At 51.6% G+C, this 14,905-nt stretch overlaps 4 protein-coding genes across 4 annotated transcripts; 2 read left to right on the top strand and 2 right to left on the bottom strand.

Moving 5' to 3' along the window:
• Nucleotides 1-2,012: 2,012 nt before the first annotated feature.
• Nucleotides 2,013-2,732, bottom strand: BKA67DRAFT_664982 (uncharacterized protein; the record flags this gene model as incomplete). Its single annotated transcript, XM_046108476.1, has 1 exon — nucleotides 2,013-2,732. One exon carries the CDS (start codon nucleotides 2,730-2,732, stop codon nucleotides 2,013-2,015), a length of 720 nt encoding a protein of 239 aa, XP_045951656.1.
• Nucleotides 2,733-7,327: 4,595 nt separating this feature from the next.
• Nucleotides 7,328-8,425, top strand: BKA67DRAFT_542118 (uncharacterized protein; the record flags this gene model as incomplete). Its single annotated transcript, XM_046101048.1, has 6 exons — nucleotides 7,328-7,474; nucleotides 7,536-7,635; nucleotides 7,695-7,756; nucleotides 7,826-8,006; nucleotides 8,063-8,236; nucleotides 8,292-8,425. The coding sequence occupies 6 exons, from the start codon at nucleotides 7,328-7,330 to the stop codon at nucleotides 8,423-8,425; spliced, it is 798 nt and encodes a 265-aa protein (XP_045951655.1).
• Nucleotides 8,426-9,830: 1,405 nt separating this feature from the next.
• On the bottom strand, nucleotides 9,831-10,644 carry BKA67DRAFT_542117 (uncharacterized protein; the record flags this gene model as incomplete). The annotated part of the gene is made up of 3 exons (XM_046101047.1): nucleotides 9,831-10,218; nucleotides 10,278-10,542; nucleotides 10,596-10,644. 3 exons carry the CDS (start codon nucleotides 10,642-10,644, stop codon nucleotides 9,831-9,833), a joined length of 702 nt encoding a protein of 233 aa, XP_045951654.1.
• Nucleotides 10,645-13,144: 2,500 nt separating this feature from the next.
• Nucleotides 13,145-14,570, top strand: BKA67DRAFT_527610 (Aldo/keto reductase family-domain-containing protein; the record flags this gene model as incomplete). Its single annotated transcript, XM_046098876.1, has 2 exons — nucleotides 13,145-13,331; nucleotides 13,537-14,570. The coding sequence occupies 2 exons, from the start codon at nucleotides 13,145-13,147 to the stop codon at nucleotides 14,568-14,570; spliced, it is 1,221 nt and encodes a 406-aa protein (XP_045951653.1).
• Nucleotides 14,571-14,905: the final 335 nt, after the last annotated feature.

Genomic DNA, 14,905 nt, shown 5'->3' with positions numbered 1-14,905 from the left:
TGCCGATCCTTGTTAGACATGCAAACAGAACTTATTTAGTTATAACTAGTATTTACTTTGCTTTTATGAAACACAATGGTAACACAGATACGTTTCACTGACATGAGGATTACAGGTAGTCTCAAGTTTATAGCTCATGGGCGAAAGACCCCCGCATTATCGTTGTGCGAACGCAAACAGCAAGCCGCCTAACGGTTTAGCGCGACGTGCCCGTTTAGAACAGCATGCAATAGCACCTGAACTTTTTCTTCAATGCTCGGGTTTTCCGGTGGACTGCACCAGGTCTCTTTTGAGGCTCAAGTCGTCGTGCCATGATGGGGTGCTCCCGGAAGTTGTCGGTTCCGGGGATTTGCGGCTGGAGGTTTTGGAGACCTGGGGTACGCAACAGGGAACCCACACACGAACATAATACCTTTTTCTCTCTGCTATTCAGACGTACCCTATGATCTATTCATTTCATGTCGGATTTTTTCGGCAATCAACCCTGGACAGTCAACCCCAGATCTTCTGTGAAGGCCCAAGTTCACGTATAAGTGGAACCACACTAATTCACTTACCCACCTGTCAGGTACGGCTACAGCCGATCATCGAACCACCAACAATCATAATTGTAGACTCTCGAATGATGACTGATCTTAACACCGACCAGCTACGGAGTTGAGATGTTGTCAATCGAATTGGTGGTATAAAGGCGTAACGCCGTATATGTGCCCCTTTTGCCTCATATCCATCGTGAATATTGATAGTAATACCATCTCAAGCCTGGACAAAACCCAACGACACTGACTTATACGGGCATTGAATAAGCCGCAACGCAGTCCATACTACTATATTCGGACTGTCAGCCAGATAGTACCCAAAGCTTTGAGATCGATCCCATACCCGCAACCTAGCTCACAGTCCCATCGCCCAGACGTCCTTCGGGGGTGAACCAAGCCAAACTTCAATAACCCATCCACTTCGTCTTCTCGTCGCTCTTCCTCTCTCTTCTCCCACGCCGGCGCAGCCCGACATACACCACCCGACCGACCCCCGCAAGATGCAGCCCGCAACGCGGCTCCTCTTCCGAGCCGGGCCCCGACTCCTGAGCGACTCGTCCAACTCGCACACGCACGGCGTGATCGCCAAGCTGCGGAACATGAAGAACCACGCGCCGCCCGAGGTCTACCCGCTCTTCTTCGCCTGCGGGTTCATGCTCACCGTCATGTTCTCGACGGGGATCCACAAGCTGGTCACGGACCGGAACCTGCGGAGGGCGAGGTCGATCAGGACAGAGTAGTGGAGATGCCTAGTATTGGAAAAGAAAAAGGGAGGGTTCGATGATGCGTGTGGAATGATAACGAGTTCGAGTGGTGGTAAATTCTCGGGTGCGCCTCGGCCGTGGTTCCAGAGAGTATGGGGCCTGCGTGTTCTCGAATAGGGACGAGAGTGGGCATAGTCCATCCAGGAATTTCTCACGCTATAGTGTTGCACACTAGGTATAATGATTGCGCTAGCCTGGGTTTGACCATGGCTGACACAAAGTGACATAGTCGGCTTGTGTCGTGGGGTAAAAAAAAAAAACGGCCGCGGTAAAAATGAGAAGAAAAGAAGTTAAAGAAATTTAAACGTAATGTGTTTTTTTTTTAATTGTTATGATCTGTGACGAGTCTATGCTATGCCAACCGCATCCGCCGCTCTAGTGGTATTGCCAAAGTTGTGAGATAACAACCTCCCCTGTGATTAATCAATATGTGCAGCGCTATGCTATGCTCGCCGTTAGATGCAAAATCTGTTTCCCCTAAAAGATGCGATAAACATATGCGTGAACGCCAGTCGCGATGCCCCCCTTGATTAAAAGATATGCGGGAAAAAAATCCGGAAATGTTGAAAAATCCAAAAGGGGTATAAACAATAACTCCGGGAGGTTACATGAGAGCAACACGGGGATCTCAATGTGACCTGATGCAGGGTTCCGAGCTCTTCGTCCACTCATCAGCCAATGCTTTCGATTATGATTTAACGTCCCATGCTCAGCAGCGACCCACCAACCATCCCATCTTCTTGCCTTTCTTGCACCCCTTTTCCGTATGGTCGTCACAATCGAGTTCGAGGCGATAACGTCGAACGCTGCCATCGTCGTCGTCGAAGCCGAGTCGTCGGTTCTGCTTCGGTACGAAGCAGTCAGGCACAATGTACTTCAATATCCAACCCTTGACTCCTTGGCTGGCGTTATCGATGGCAGCATATTCGAGTCGCCTTGTATGATCACTTGTCCAATAGTGGGTTGTTTGTGGAGGTGGAGGATAGAGCGGCTCGTCAACCTCATGCACATCCTCGTCGACTGTCAATTGTCCCTCGAGGCTCGGGAATTGAAAGTAGGCCGAGGAATGTTGTTGTGACCTTGGACGTTGCACCGAGTAACCGCCAACTATGCTCGCCCTAGGAGTTGGCGTTGATCTGGCGGCTCGGTGAATGGATGGTCTCGTACGGGGACGTGCATGCGATGAGCTGCTAGACGTTGTGGAGGTTCGTCTTCCCGAACTGTGGGAGTCACCCGATTTTGATCCAGAAGGTATCGATGCATAGCCAGAATCATGACGCTGCATGGGAGTCGGCTTGAATTCATTCTGTCCCATGCGGCGCACCGTCATCGGTTCGTATAACTCGATATCATGGAAACTGTGGTAGGTTGTGGCGCTGGCGGACGATCTTGTCCGGCGAAGTGCCTTCTCGTGTGGTGACAGCTGCATCTTGAACAGTTTCTCTCCCGTATCGAGACATGGATTTTCGGAGGCAGCTGGTGCCGAATGTATCCAACGACGGTCCGCGCGCCCAAGGGAAAGAAAAAAGACCAGCTTCACTTCGGGCAATGAGACTGTGCTTGACAAGGGCGACCACGGCTCATATAAAGATCCGGCAGACAAAGACGGCTTGCTGAAGTGAAACGACAAACAGCAGTTCGACGTCAATGCAGGGCGTGACAAGAAGTTGCGGTCAGGGATCCGGGTGTTAACTAGAGGCAATGATAAATGGGCGGTTCTCTAATTTCCTAGGGCCGGTTATAGAGTGTCTTTGTGGAGATCCGAATGGCGGTGGATATACTAGTGGTAATGGGCCAAAGGATACGGTAATTATGATTGGAAAGCCTCAGATGGATATACCGAAATTGCACGTTGCCATTGGTAGGTTGAAGTAAAATTCCCAACACCTGCAGGCTCCCTGTAATGGCGGCGTCTTTTGTCGCATGCAGGTGTACCTAGTTTCGAGCCGGAACCTTTACTACTGATCTTCGGACGAACGTGCTTCAATAGCACTATGTGGGTGGTGGATATTGTAGCCGAAGCGGCAACGGGAACTCCCTTGCCTTAAAAGGTTGAAGTTCCTACGGTTTATCTGATCCCAACCGTAACTAAGCACAAATACGCCTGGTTCGGTACGCTTCTCGGTCGTGTAGAGATATTTCTGTCTCTAGTGACAGAGAAGGCTGAGCTCTCTTGTCGGAAATAGAAGAATAACTCCTGAAGATGAACGAGAGATTGGCATCCGTTTCCCGTGCAGTGAAAGGCGGTCTGTATGGACTTGCCCTATTCCAGTGCAGAAACTCTGTCGTGACCCCGCTAGGACCCCACGCCATGGGCGTCACTGGGCCGCTAAACCGCCTCTACGGGTTGAGGGCAGAGGGGCCGTTAGAAACGATGGCGCTAATGAATCGCACGAGGATGACCAGGGACTGTCTCCACGATGCAGATGAAATGCCTCGACTGCGTCAGGGATGAGGCTTGAGGCGGTGTGTTTTTTCAATTGTTATTTTAGTTGAGAGGAGACAAGATCCCAGATTTAACGGAGATTGAGAAAGAAAGGAAATAATCAACAGTCTCTTGTCTATCAACGACCGAACAATTATCCCCGTGTGATGTTGTCACTCGCTGAGGCTGTGGAGTCCACAACGGTATTGACGATTGAGACAATCCAACCCAGACGGCCAAGACAGCCAGCTCTGGCCAATGCACGCCAATCCGATGTCGCCTCACGGCGACAGCTTCAAGAGCACGATGTTCTTGGCGGTGTTGGTTGCTCCACTTGGACGGGAATAGGGCCACAATTGAAAGAGGGGGATTGCAAAGCTGAAATGTAGCGAGAGAATCGGCATACTTCAAATACCAGTGATGGAAGTTCTACATCGCCGACGTATCTGTCGCCGATCACTTCTCGAGTGGCTGCCATCATCTGCTTCAAAGTGTCTCATGGGGCTATTTTCAGCTGCCGTCCTCTTGATAGGGTCCCGCGTTTTCACATGCCTGGGAGCAGCGTATTCCCAAGACGCGCCACGGCTGCAAACACGCGCGCTTAATGGTCGCTCCAAATCCTTCTTGCCCAGTCACATGAAGCGATTCGCCATTGGGAAGACGCCAATGTAGATAACCTTTTCCGAGGTACAGTCTAGACACTGGGTCGGCGGGCATGTGGATTCATCCGATGATTGAGGATCAGTGCAACTGTTGTAACAACGTGCCCCTGGACGAGATGCAATCAGAACGTTATTTTCGGTGCTGACATGCGCTAGCTTTGCCGCGACATTACACAGATGGCGGGTGCATCACTTGAGCGCCCGACTCACAGCCGGCGCAAGTAATGCATGACGCGTGAGAGAGCAAATGGAATACTTGTGAGACCACGCTTCGCTCTGCATGATCTACTCAGTCATTCAGTGCTGATAAAATACTGATACCATCAATCAGCGACAGGGAGCTGAAGCACAAGACAGCATTTGCCACTATACAATACTGTGAGCGTGGAGGAGCGAGAAGACTTGTTGCACTGTCAATGGAACTAGTGCCACGATAGCATCAATATGCACGAGTTGTCGTACTAACAGCATCAGGTGCGGCCTACTTGTCATTGCGCTTACCTGTCCATTGCTCCGAATATTATCGTATGGCGATGGGTCCTTCCGTTGTGATTCCAAGCCAATGTGTTGTTGGTACCCGCAGATGAACGAAGCATTTTGCGTGATATTGCCGTTGTTAAACCAGTGATAGCCGACGCGCTTGCCATCAGACACTGTCCTCGTTGGTTGCTGCACTATCTGATACAACTTCGTGTATCTTTCATCGTTGTGCTACTCCAATCTCAACAATAACGTTGCCGGGTGTCATATTCCTCAGGCGAATGTTTTGCAGCTTATGCGCAGAAATAACTGAAAGCCTCCAGAGTTTCGTCTGGCTTCAACTATATCCAAGCATGATTCACCATCTTTCAGGCCCGGACGGCAATGCTCTTACTCAAATCCATCCGACAGCATCTGTTTCACTGTGAGAGCCGTTGTGGCTATTGAGACGCCTGTGGATAGCGTTTAGTTGATCAGTCAAAGGCCTTCGTGGCACCTCCCTTGAGACTCGTTGACGTGCTCGAGGCATCATGAACGAAGGATAGTACCCCAAGCCTTTACCAAGCAGCCACGACCGTGACGTCTTACTTGGTATACGCTCTATTGGTGGCTACTGGTTTGAGTGTGAGCCAGCAAGTAGAAAGTACTAATGCGTAATGCCCAGCCTATTATATCCCCGATGTGTTGCTGCATTCTCTCGACCGCGATCTCTCTTAGTCGGCAAGGAACGTCTGTCGGATAAAATGTTGTGATCGTTTAGAGTGCCTGGAAAGCAGGCTCGAGGTTGAACGACAGGTCAGGGCAACCAATTTATGTCGCAGCCACGACAAGGCCTCCTGTCATCCTGCTGGTTTCGACCGATGCATATTCGAGAGCAGCACACTAAACTTGCAGTCGCAAAATATCGCCAACGAGCGAGGACGTTTGACTAGTTTTGTTAATTAGGGCCCCTTTCGTGACTTGCTGTTCTTTGCGATCTGGCAAAACGTCCCCGACTCATGGCAGTACCATCTAAGCCAGCCCGGCCTCATTAGCATCTTGGCCCATGGACAGCAACTGACAGCAGGATACGGAGAAATATCACGGCAGCGTGATTGTATTGTGGCGGAGGCATTGTTTCCGATATGAGCAAAAGAAAGAAGAAGTTGCATCATCGCTGTCATCATCGGCAGAAACACCATGCCTATCCTCGACGCAATTCATCAACATGAATGAAAGCAAGGTTCGAGGAAAGTTTGCCAACACGTAGCGCATTGTATCAACGCCATGTCGATTGCGTTTACTTTTTGAATGCGACTCCCGGTCCAATTCAGGCTTTCGGAATCTGGTCGGAATACCCTTCATTAAAGCAAGACTGCTTGCGACAGAAATGGCTGAGAGGATCGTCAATAAGCTGACGACGCGTCAGAAGATGTGCAAGCCCGAATGATAGGACGACGACTCATAAAGGCTTAGTTAGTGGATATTTCCCACCATTCAGAGGCGGCAGACTCGTCTATTCAGCAGCGCCAGGCCCATGGTGCGGGAACTGTGGGGCAGTCCAGCGTCTCTAGGAGCCTCATTACAGTGGACTCCGCCGCCGATATCAATGTGCACTCTACTTAGCACTGAATTTGAAACACAGGGGGCATCGAAACAACATAATCAAGGGCAGACTCGTACCTTGGTGTGAATGGTCCAAATCACTCCGCCAAGGAGATTTATGGATTCTATCATGGGTCTTGGCATCAGATCTGCTGGGGAACACCAGGAAACAAATTACGAGGAGAGTTTAGCGACCCGTTGATGTAACTATATCCATTGGTCTAAGCAATTGCGGCTCTGCGTGCTGACGACGACTCTTCAATCTGAAAAGCCGCCATTGTGGAAACCCCCGGACCATGGCCACAACTAGTCACCAACTACCGCTGTCAGGCTGCATAATTGGTGTTCGATCAAGCCCAGCTCACGTCAACGTTCGAGACTCTGGCCATTCAACCCTAGTGCGGGAAACAAAGCTCTCATCAATACCAGATCGTCCACACGCACTCAGTGCTCCCAGAATAGTGCCACGGAGACAGGCCCGTCAAGGGCCCTTATTCAAGCCAGGAGTCATTGGTGGAGAAAGCAATCTATTATCCTCAGCACATCATCAACTTTGACCACGACAAGCTATGGAATAGCGTGACATTGACCAGGCTGAGTATGGAGTTGCATACATACATCAAGTGACTGCCGTATGCCGGACAAGAGTATATAGGTTTGAATCATTCTCGTAAAGTTTTCGATCTTCTTTTTGGTCAACCAGCTTCAACAACAGCCTCTTTCACTCACTTCTTTTCTTCTCTCAAGTCTACGACTTCATTCAGCTTGCTGAAAACTTTCTTTGATATCATAACGCAGGTCGACTGATACTACTTCGTACAACATCAAAACTACTCCACCGTTTTTCTAACAACCCTTTCAAACTCTTTCAAAATGAAGTACTCTTTCGTCATCTCGGCTTTGACTGCCGCCGTCTTCGCTCAGGACTCTTTCCCGACTACATTCGCTACCTCCGTCCGCCCTTCTTCTGCTCCTCAGGGAAGCGGATTTGGTGGCGCTCGTCCTAGCGGCCCCCCTCCTGTGAGCATTCTCTATGCTTCATCACTGTCTAGATTGATATCATAGTTGCTGACTGTAATAGTCCGGATTCCCCAGTGGCTTCCCCAGTGGTTCCGGCTTCCCCGGTGACAGCGAGGGCGCTGCCCCTACTCAGAGCGGTAACGCTCGCGCTGCTGCTGCTTGTAAGTGTCAAGCCTAAATTATAATGCGGTTGATGACCAGAACTAACCATTGGCAATAGCTGGCGGCTTTGGCGGCAACGCACCCTCTGGCGCATTCTCTGGCCGTCCTGGCTTCCCTAGCGTATGTTTGCACCCATCACTACGTTGTCCCACGTCTATAGCAAGCAACTACTGACTTTGGCTGTTACAGGGTGCCCCTGGTGGTGGTTTCTCCGGAGTTCCTAGTGGCCCCGTCCCCACCGTTGCTCCTACTCAGGCTGCCTTCCAGCGCCGTCAGTTCGAGTCTGCCCGCCCCAGCGGTGCCCACTCCCAAGGCGCCCACTCCCACGGCGGTGGCCACGGCAGCCACAGCGGACGCCCTACCGGCTCTGGTGAGCATTCTATGCAAGCTTTCTGATGACGTGATCATACTGACTGTATATATTAGCCTTCCCCCAGCCTTCCGGCGCTGCTCCTTCCGGTGCCGCTAAGAACAACGCTTTCGCTGCCCAGGCCGCTCAGTCTGGCTCGCCTTCTCAGGGTGCCGGCGGCGCTTTCCCTTCGGGAGGCGCGTCTCACTCTCAGGGTGCTGGAGGCTTCCCCTCCGGTTTCCCCTCTGGCTGTAAGCTATCATCGACGTCCCACGCCATGAACCCAAACTAATTCGATTTTTGTAGCTCCCAGCGGCGGCCCCGGTGGTGACAAGCCCACTGGATCCCAGGGCGCTGGTCCTCAGGAGACCGGGTCTTTCGGCGGCAGCGACGATGCCCCTGCTTTCCGCGCTCGTGCCCGTGACTTCTTCGGATTCTAAGCTCGTCGCAAGCAGCATAGCATCCTCCCGTGGTGCTTTACCATGGAGGATGAATAAGATACTTCATTTCTAAGGGAGCGTGCGCGCTTCAAAAGGGGGTTTTGATGACTTGGAGAATGTTTGGAAATTCAATTGTACATTATACACACACATACAAATATACAGGCTGGCTATAACATTGATAAACTTTTGATGCATGTGAGACTGTCTGACAGCGTAGGGCTATATCAGTAAATATCGGTATATTATCGTGATAGTGACTTTGCTTACGTTGAGAATACTAGAAAATATTCTCTAGACACACTTGAAAATTATCTCACCCCTTTCCCCATTAGCTGTGTCGTAAGTTCCTGACGGGAAATTCTCATGGTGCCCTCTGCTCCATACCATGCACACGTAGTGTGGAACATCCGCGGTCGGCTTGAAAGCGACCCTCATTGTAAGTAAGAGTGCTATAGAGTAGTGCCACAACGCCGCTGAACGCGAAGGTATTGACGTACTGTTGTGCCGTCATTGTACAAATATGCAAAAGGTTTAAGGACACTCGGGATTCTAATCGTCGTGATACGCCTGAAGCAAGGAGGACGCAAAATTCTGGGCCCCCTTAGGTCGTCCATAGTTTGCGAAGCCGTGAGATACGCTCCAAATATGTTAAGTTCGACGATCATGTCCAAATAAGACTTTATTGTGACAAGCAGGATAGTGTTAACACTTGAAAGTAACTGCAAGAAGAGGGAACCAAAGTGATAGAATATGACAAAATTATGTTAATTACCTGGAGAAGTGGTTGTTTCACAACGGTGAGAAACTTTTTATGTATGGCAAACTCGAAGAGCCACGGCCGCGACTGCAAAGATTTCGTACTTCCTAAAGATTGCAGAAATACACGACAAGATGTTTTATGACGATCGGCCGCGACAGAGACCAGAACCTGCAGTACTATTTCTTAGGATGTGATGGCCGGTTTGAAAACCTACACGAGATCGCCTGTGCTTGTGCAGCTCTGGTATATTATGATGACTGGCACTTTGCTAATGGACCGAAATCTCGCTCGCATCAGTTGGGAGCTCTGCATGTTGCAAAGCGCAACACGCAAATACCACCTATCGGATCGAGGCATAAGGAGAGAGAAAGGAAACAAGGAAAAAGCGGTTCAAATCCTTGCCCTGATATTCGTAGCAAGCGAGCATATGCGTGGAAATGGTATCGAGTCTCAAGCCTATTCATACCATTTTAAGCCTATTCTTGTCTGTCTATGACCATGTTGCCACATATGATGAGCAGTCATCTTCTGCAGTTTGTGAACCTGAACGCTTTTCGGTGTACTCCTATACAAGAAACGTAGATGGACATTGTCTAAAAAGCAACTGATCATTTTGCAACTCCCACACCACCATGTCGCGCACTAGATTTCCGGCATCAAGCCCCGAGCCCTATTCGGCCGTCCACGACGCCAAGCTGTCCCGTTGGCACCCGTTGGAGTATTCTTCGCCACCCAGGTCCCAAAGTCGGCGGACTTGCTGGCCGCCAGGTCCGCGTACCAGTGTCCGACATAATCGTGGATATCGAAGCCTGAGCTGCTGTCCGACGGCGTGTTGACGGCCGTGTGCGACAAGGCGAAGGCGAGACGGGCAGGCTCCACGAGGTCCAGGGTCTGCCGGTTGCCGTCATAGTCTTTCCAAGCTGTGCAGCCCTTGCAGAGGGCGGTGAACTTGAAGTTGCCCCCGCTGACACCGGTGCCCTTGAGGACTTGGTACGTGGTGCCGTTGTAGACAGAGGGTGTATAGAAACCACTGGTTTTGTCCGTCAGCACTGCTTGAAGCGATCGTGGAGACAAGATTGTGGTACTTACTATGCCATGCGGGAGGAGTGGATGACCTCGTTGTCGTTGGCCCACACCACTGTCAACGGGTTGTAGGCCATGGTTCCCGCCCAAGCCCAGCCGATCCATCCCAGGGATGCTGGACCTTCGATCTGGAGGAGGGCATCGTAGTCACCGGTGGTATCCTCGGGAAGTGCTACACGCCAGGAAACGTTGGTGTCGCTGTCCGTGTAGGATTGAAAGGTAATGCCGGTTTCTGCATCGGTGTATGAAACCGTATCTGCCTGGGCAAGTGCTTCGATGCGTCAACATCTCTACTCTTGCGGTGGTTGTGCGTGAGTTACCTACCATGACCAGCCAAGCTGGCAGCGCCGACTGCGATTATTGAAAGCCTCATGTTCAAGAACTGTTATATATATGAGGCCGTATTGGACGTTCAAACCCGAGAAATTATACAATTTAACAACCATGCCTTCCAGTGGGAAACAAGGAACTTATTTATTGGAAGGCAGGCTCAGGCAGTAAAGCTACATGGTGACAGTGTTCACATGAAAAGAGCACTTACAACCAGCGGGTTGACTTGAGCCGAAGACTCATGCGGAATTGCATCCCACATGGGCGATTGCCATGGACCGTAGATTGCCTGTATGCAACCGTAGTGACGGTGGGTAGATCGTCAATACTTGAACCCCAGCCAATCTTGTGCTCCAATTCATAATGACAGTCCATGACAGTACATGGTTATGGGACGCTAGCTAGCTTGCCTGTGTAGCATTTATGCGCTGAGAATTGTGACAGAAAGAGGTACCACAGTCCATAAATTGGAGTGACGACCAGCCAAGGAGTATCATCTAAGCAGTTGCCGGCATAGGCTATACAGCAATGTACGTGAACCTGGATACATGATAGTCATTCGATCTTCAGACATCCTGATTGGCTCCGAGCAATAACATTCAACGTGGCATAAGAGACAGACATATGTTAGCTGGTACGATTAAGACAGTGCCAAGACGTGAACATTTGGAGAGTAACTATGCCGTGACGTCGTAAAAGGATTTGTATTGCCCAAAGCGTAGCGTGCAATCTATCGCGACTTCAGGCTGAACTTAGTGCAACCAGACCATCACTTACCAAACGGCAAAGCATTCCCAGGCATCCGATAGAGAACGTGAATGACAGGAAATTGCCGGGCAAGTCGGGACAAACAACCCGAAAGTAGCACGTATAGTTGGGAAGTGGCTTTTCAAAGCACGGGGGCGATTGCGTGGAAATGCTGCAAAGCGGCTCACACAAGGATTTGGGCAACATGTTACTTCCATAAATTATCGCTACATATACACAAGATAATGCGATTCTTGAAACCCAATATCGTCGAAACTTATACTTGTAAACATTCGGATACCTTTCTTCAATAATAAGATTTATTTATGAGTAATATTGCACACATTGTTTTATAGTCTTATCAAGCAAGAACTCGTTCAGTGGGCAAACTCCTGTCGCAGAATATGTGTTCGCCCAAATGAACAAAAAGAATTGTATTCATCCCAGGCGCGAAGCTCGACCAGAACTTGCGTCGAGCGGCAGTGATAGAAACAGTTCGGTCGGGGATTTGGGCAAACCAGTGTAGGCGCTTTGAGAAGTCGCTCGAGCATTAATCGGTTGATTCATGATCAAGGAAATCCCTGATCTGTGCTGGCTCGAGGGGGCATCGTGATGTGGATATTGGCACTAACAAAAGCCATAGACCATAGCAACCATGCCAGGTTAGCCGACAGGAGTTGAACCGAAATAACTTGCCATCTGCCGTCCCAACTTCCCTCACATCCAAACATCTCAGCAGCCGCATCAGACATATCTCGCGCCTCTGTTTGAGCTTCGGCGAAAAATCCGTCGACGCAAAAGCCAAAGGATGAACCCGACGGGCATATCCGGCTCGAAGGGGGGGCCACATACACCATGCGCAGTTGACGTGCTTCGAAACCCCCCATAAAAAGTATCCGTAGGCTATTTTTATTTGATGGTAGGGATGGGGTACGCTCCGTCAGTTGTCTACATACTACAATGCGGTTATGAAAATGCCATGCGCGATTTGGAACCCCAGTTCCTGCAGCTGATTCCGGGACCCCATACATACATAGGAATCGCGTAATAGTTGACTGCAACCAATAGGGATACTAGAATTTTGCTGCACGTCTGTTTGACTGCTGGCGAGAACCGCTTACTCGTGAATCATCACAAGTCTAAGGTGACCACATCTAGATCATCTAGCCTAGCGACGACCTAACTTTAGTGAGATACATGCTGTAAATCTTCGTAGCTAAGTGACAGATATCGCGCGCATCGCGCTTACATGGTTTGGCATTACCGTTGTTTGCCGTCTCTTGACACATTCCCGTAGGTATGATTACCACCGACGATCCGTAGTGTCTTGCTTGTGACATTTCTCCCGTGCTCGTCGTAATCTTTGTCCCGGACGAGACATCTGTCAAACCGAGAACCCCACTGTCCGATAGTTGTTCCCACCACTTTGCGACGTCGCGAGAAGAGCCTAGGGGCACCCTGACGGAGGCCGAAGAAAAAAAGAAAAGATATCCGAAAGAAATCTGTGGCAGCTATATCTGACCAGTATTTCCGGGCAACAGCAAATCTGATCGGCAACAGGGAAACCACTTCGAATACTACCTTGACTTACACCAATTGTGCGGTACAATTACTTATTTCCTGTCCATCATACCAAGCGATCGCACTCCTTTCCCACGAAAAACTGCCCCTCCAAGAACTACCCCGCCATACCACATCTCATCGGCACCGGCATCGCATCGACATCGCATCAACGTCGCAAAGGGAAATCCATACAATCAAAGATCGCCGCCGTCGCCCCCAGCCCACACGTCACAATGGGTTCCCTGGCCCCCGAGACCAGCCGCAAGCCTCTGCACGAGGTGATGCCGCCGCTGATCGCAGGCACGGCCACCTTCAACTCACAATATGTCTCGGATCCGTTCAACCCGGAAGTGCTGCCGGCGCTGTCCATCGTGTCGCGGGCGCTGGAGCTGGGGATCAACGCCTTTGACACCTCACCGTGTAAGTCTTTTTATTTTTGTTTTTGTTTTATATGTCATGCAGAAAACGCACACACATATACATATATATATATTCGCCTATTTTGCCATCAGGGGATAGACCTCCTGGGCGGCCAAGTATACCGATTCACTTCGCCCCCCTAGACCAAGAAATAGAAGCAACCCCCCCAAAAAGAACCAGCTAACACATCCTCCCCAACAACCAGACTACGGCCCCTCCGAAACAATCCTGGGCTCCGCCCTCGCCCACCCGTCCAACGCGTCCCGATACCCGCGGGAGTCGTACTTCCTGGTCACCAAGGCGGGGCGGATCGCGGGCGACTCGTTCGACTACTCGGCGGCCTGGGTGCGGTACTCGGTGCTGCGGTCGCTGGAGCGGCTGCACACCAGCTACCTGGACCTGGTGTACATGCACGACGTGGAGTTCGTGTCGGCGGACGAGGTGCTCGGGGCGGTGTCGGAGCTGCGGCGCCTGCGCGACGAGGGCCTCATCCGCTACGTCGGCATCTCCGGGTACCCGGTGGGGGTGCTCTGCGGGCTGGCGGAGCGGGTGCTCGAGGAGACGGGCGAGCCCCTCGACGCGGTGCTGAGCTACGGGCACTTCACGGTGCAGAACGCGACGCTCGGGGGCGCGGCGGTGCTGCGGCGCTTCGAGGACGCGGGCGTCGACGTCGTGCTCAACGCCAGCATGCTGGGCATGGGCCTGCTGACGACGCGGGGCGCCGACGCCGGGCCCATGAAGGAGTGGCACCCTTCCCCGGGGGCGCTGCGGGGCGCCGTCAAGGACCTGGTGGCCGTGGCGCGGGCGGCGGGCGAGAAGCTCGAGGTGGTGGCGATCCGGTGGGCGCTGGACAGCTGGGCGCGAGACGGGTCGCGGCTGGGGGTGCACTCGCCGTGGGTGCCCGGGGGCGCCAAGCTGGGCGTCAGCGTCATGGGCGTGACCAACGTGCCGGAGCTGGAGGAGACGTGGCGGGTGTTCCGGAGCGTCGTGGAGGGGTATGGCGCGTCGCCGTCGAGCGCCGAGGCGGCTGAGGCGCACGCGTGGAGCCTGGAGCGGCGGTCCAAGATCGGGGGGCTCGTGGAGAAGATGTGGGAGGTGCTGGGCGAGTGGAAGGACTACAGCTGGAGCAGCCCCGATGCCGGCTTCGTTAACACGAGGAGGAAAGAGGACAAGGGGACCTTCCCCAAGGACGATGGGATCTATGAAAAGTACGAGAAATACTTCCCGAGCAGGTCATGATATGCCAAGAAGATGGAAAGAGAAGGGGCTAGATTTAAGGGGGGGCTGCTGCCCTGCGAATGATCCTATTTAGAAGTGAAAGCGATTGTTTGCTTCTGTCCCGGACGATTAGGCTTGCGAAGATCTGTCGAGAATGTGAAGAACGTACTGGTGCTTCTTTGCTCACATCAGACATAATCTGTATACAATGCATCCTTGACTGAATGGGAAGGGCCCGCCTTCCCGGCGTGCGGAGTGCCACGCATTGCCGCGACTGGATCTAATCGGATTTATCGGAAAGATGACATGGATGAAATAATTGCATGGCCACAATAACCTGAAGACGTGGCTGGACT

This window comes from Truncatella angustata, assembly GCF_020726525.1.
Source record: "Truncatella angustata strain MPI-SDFR-AT-0073 chromosome Unknown BKA67scaffold_12, whole genome shotgun sequence".
Lineage (NCBI taxonomy): Eukaryota > Fungi > Ascomycota > Sordariomycetes > Amphisphaeriales > Sporocadaceae > Truncatella > Truncatella angustata.
The sequence above is the reverse complement of the archived record's forward strand: the minus strand, read 5'-3'. Positions and strand labels throughout refer to the sequence as shown.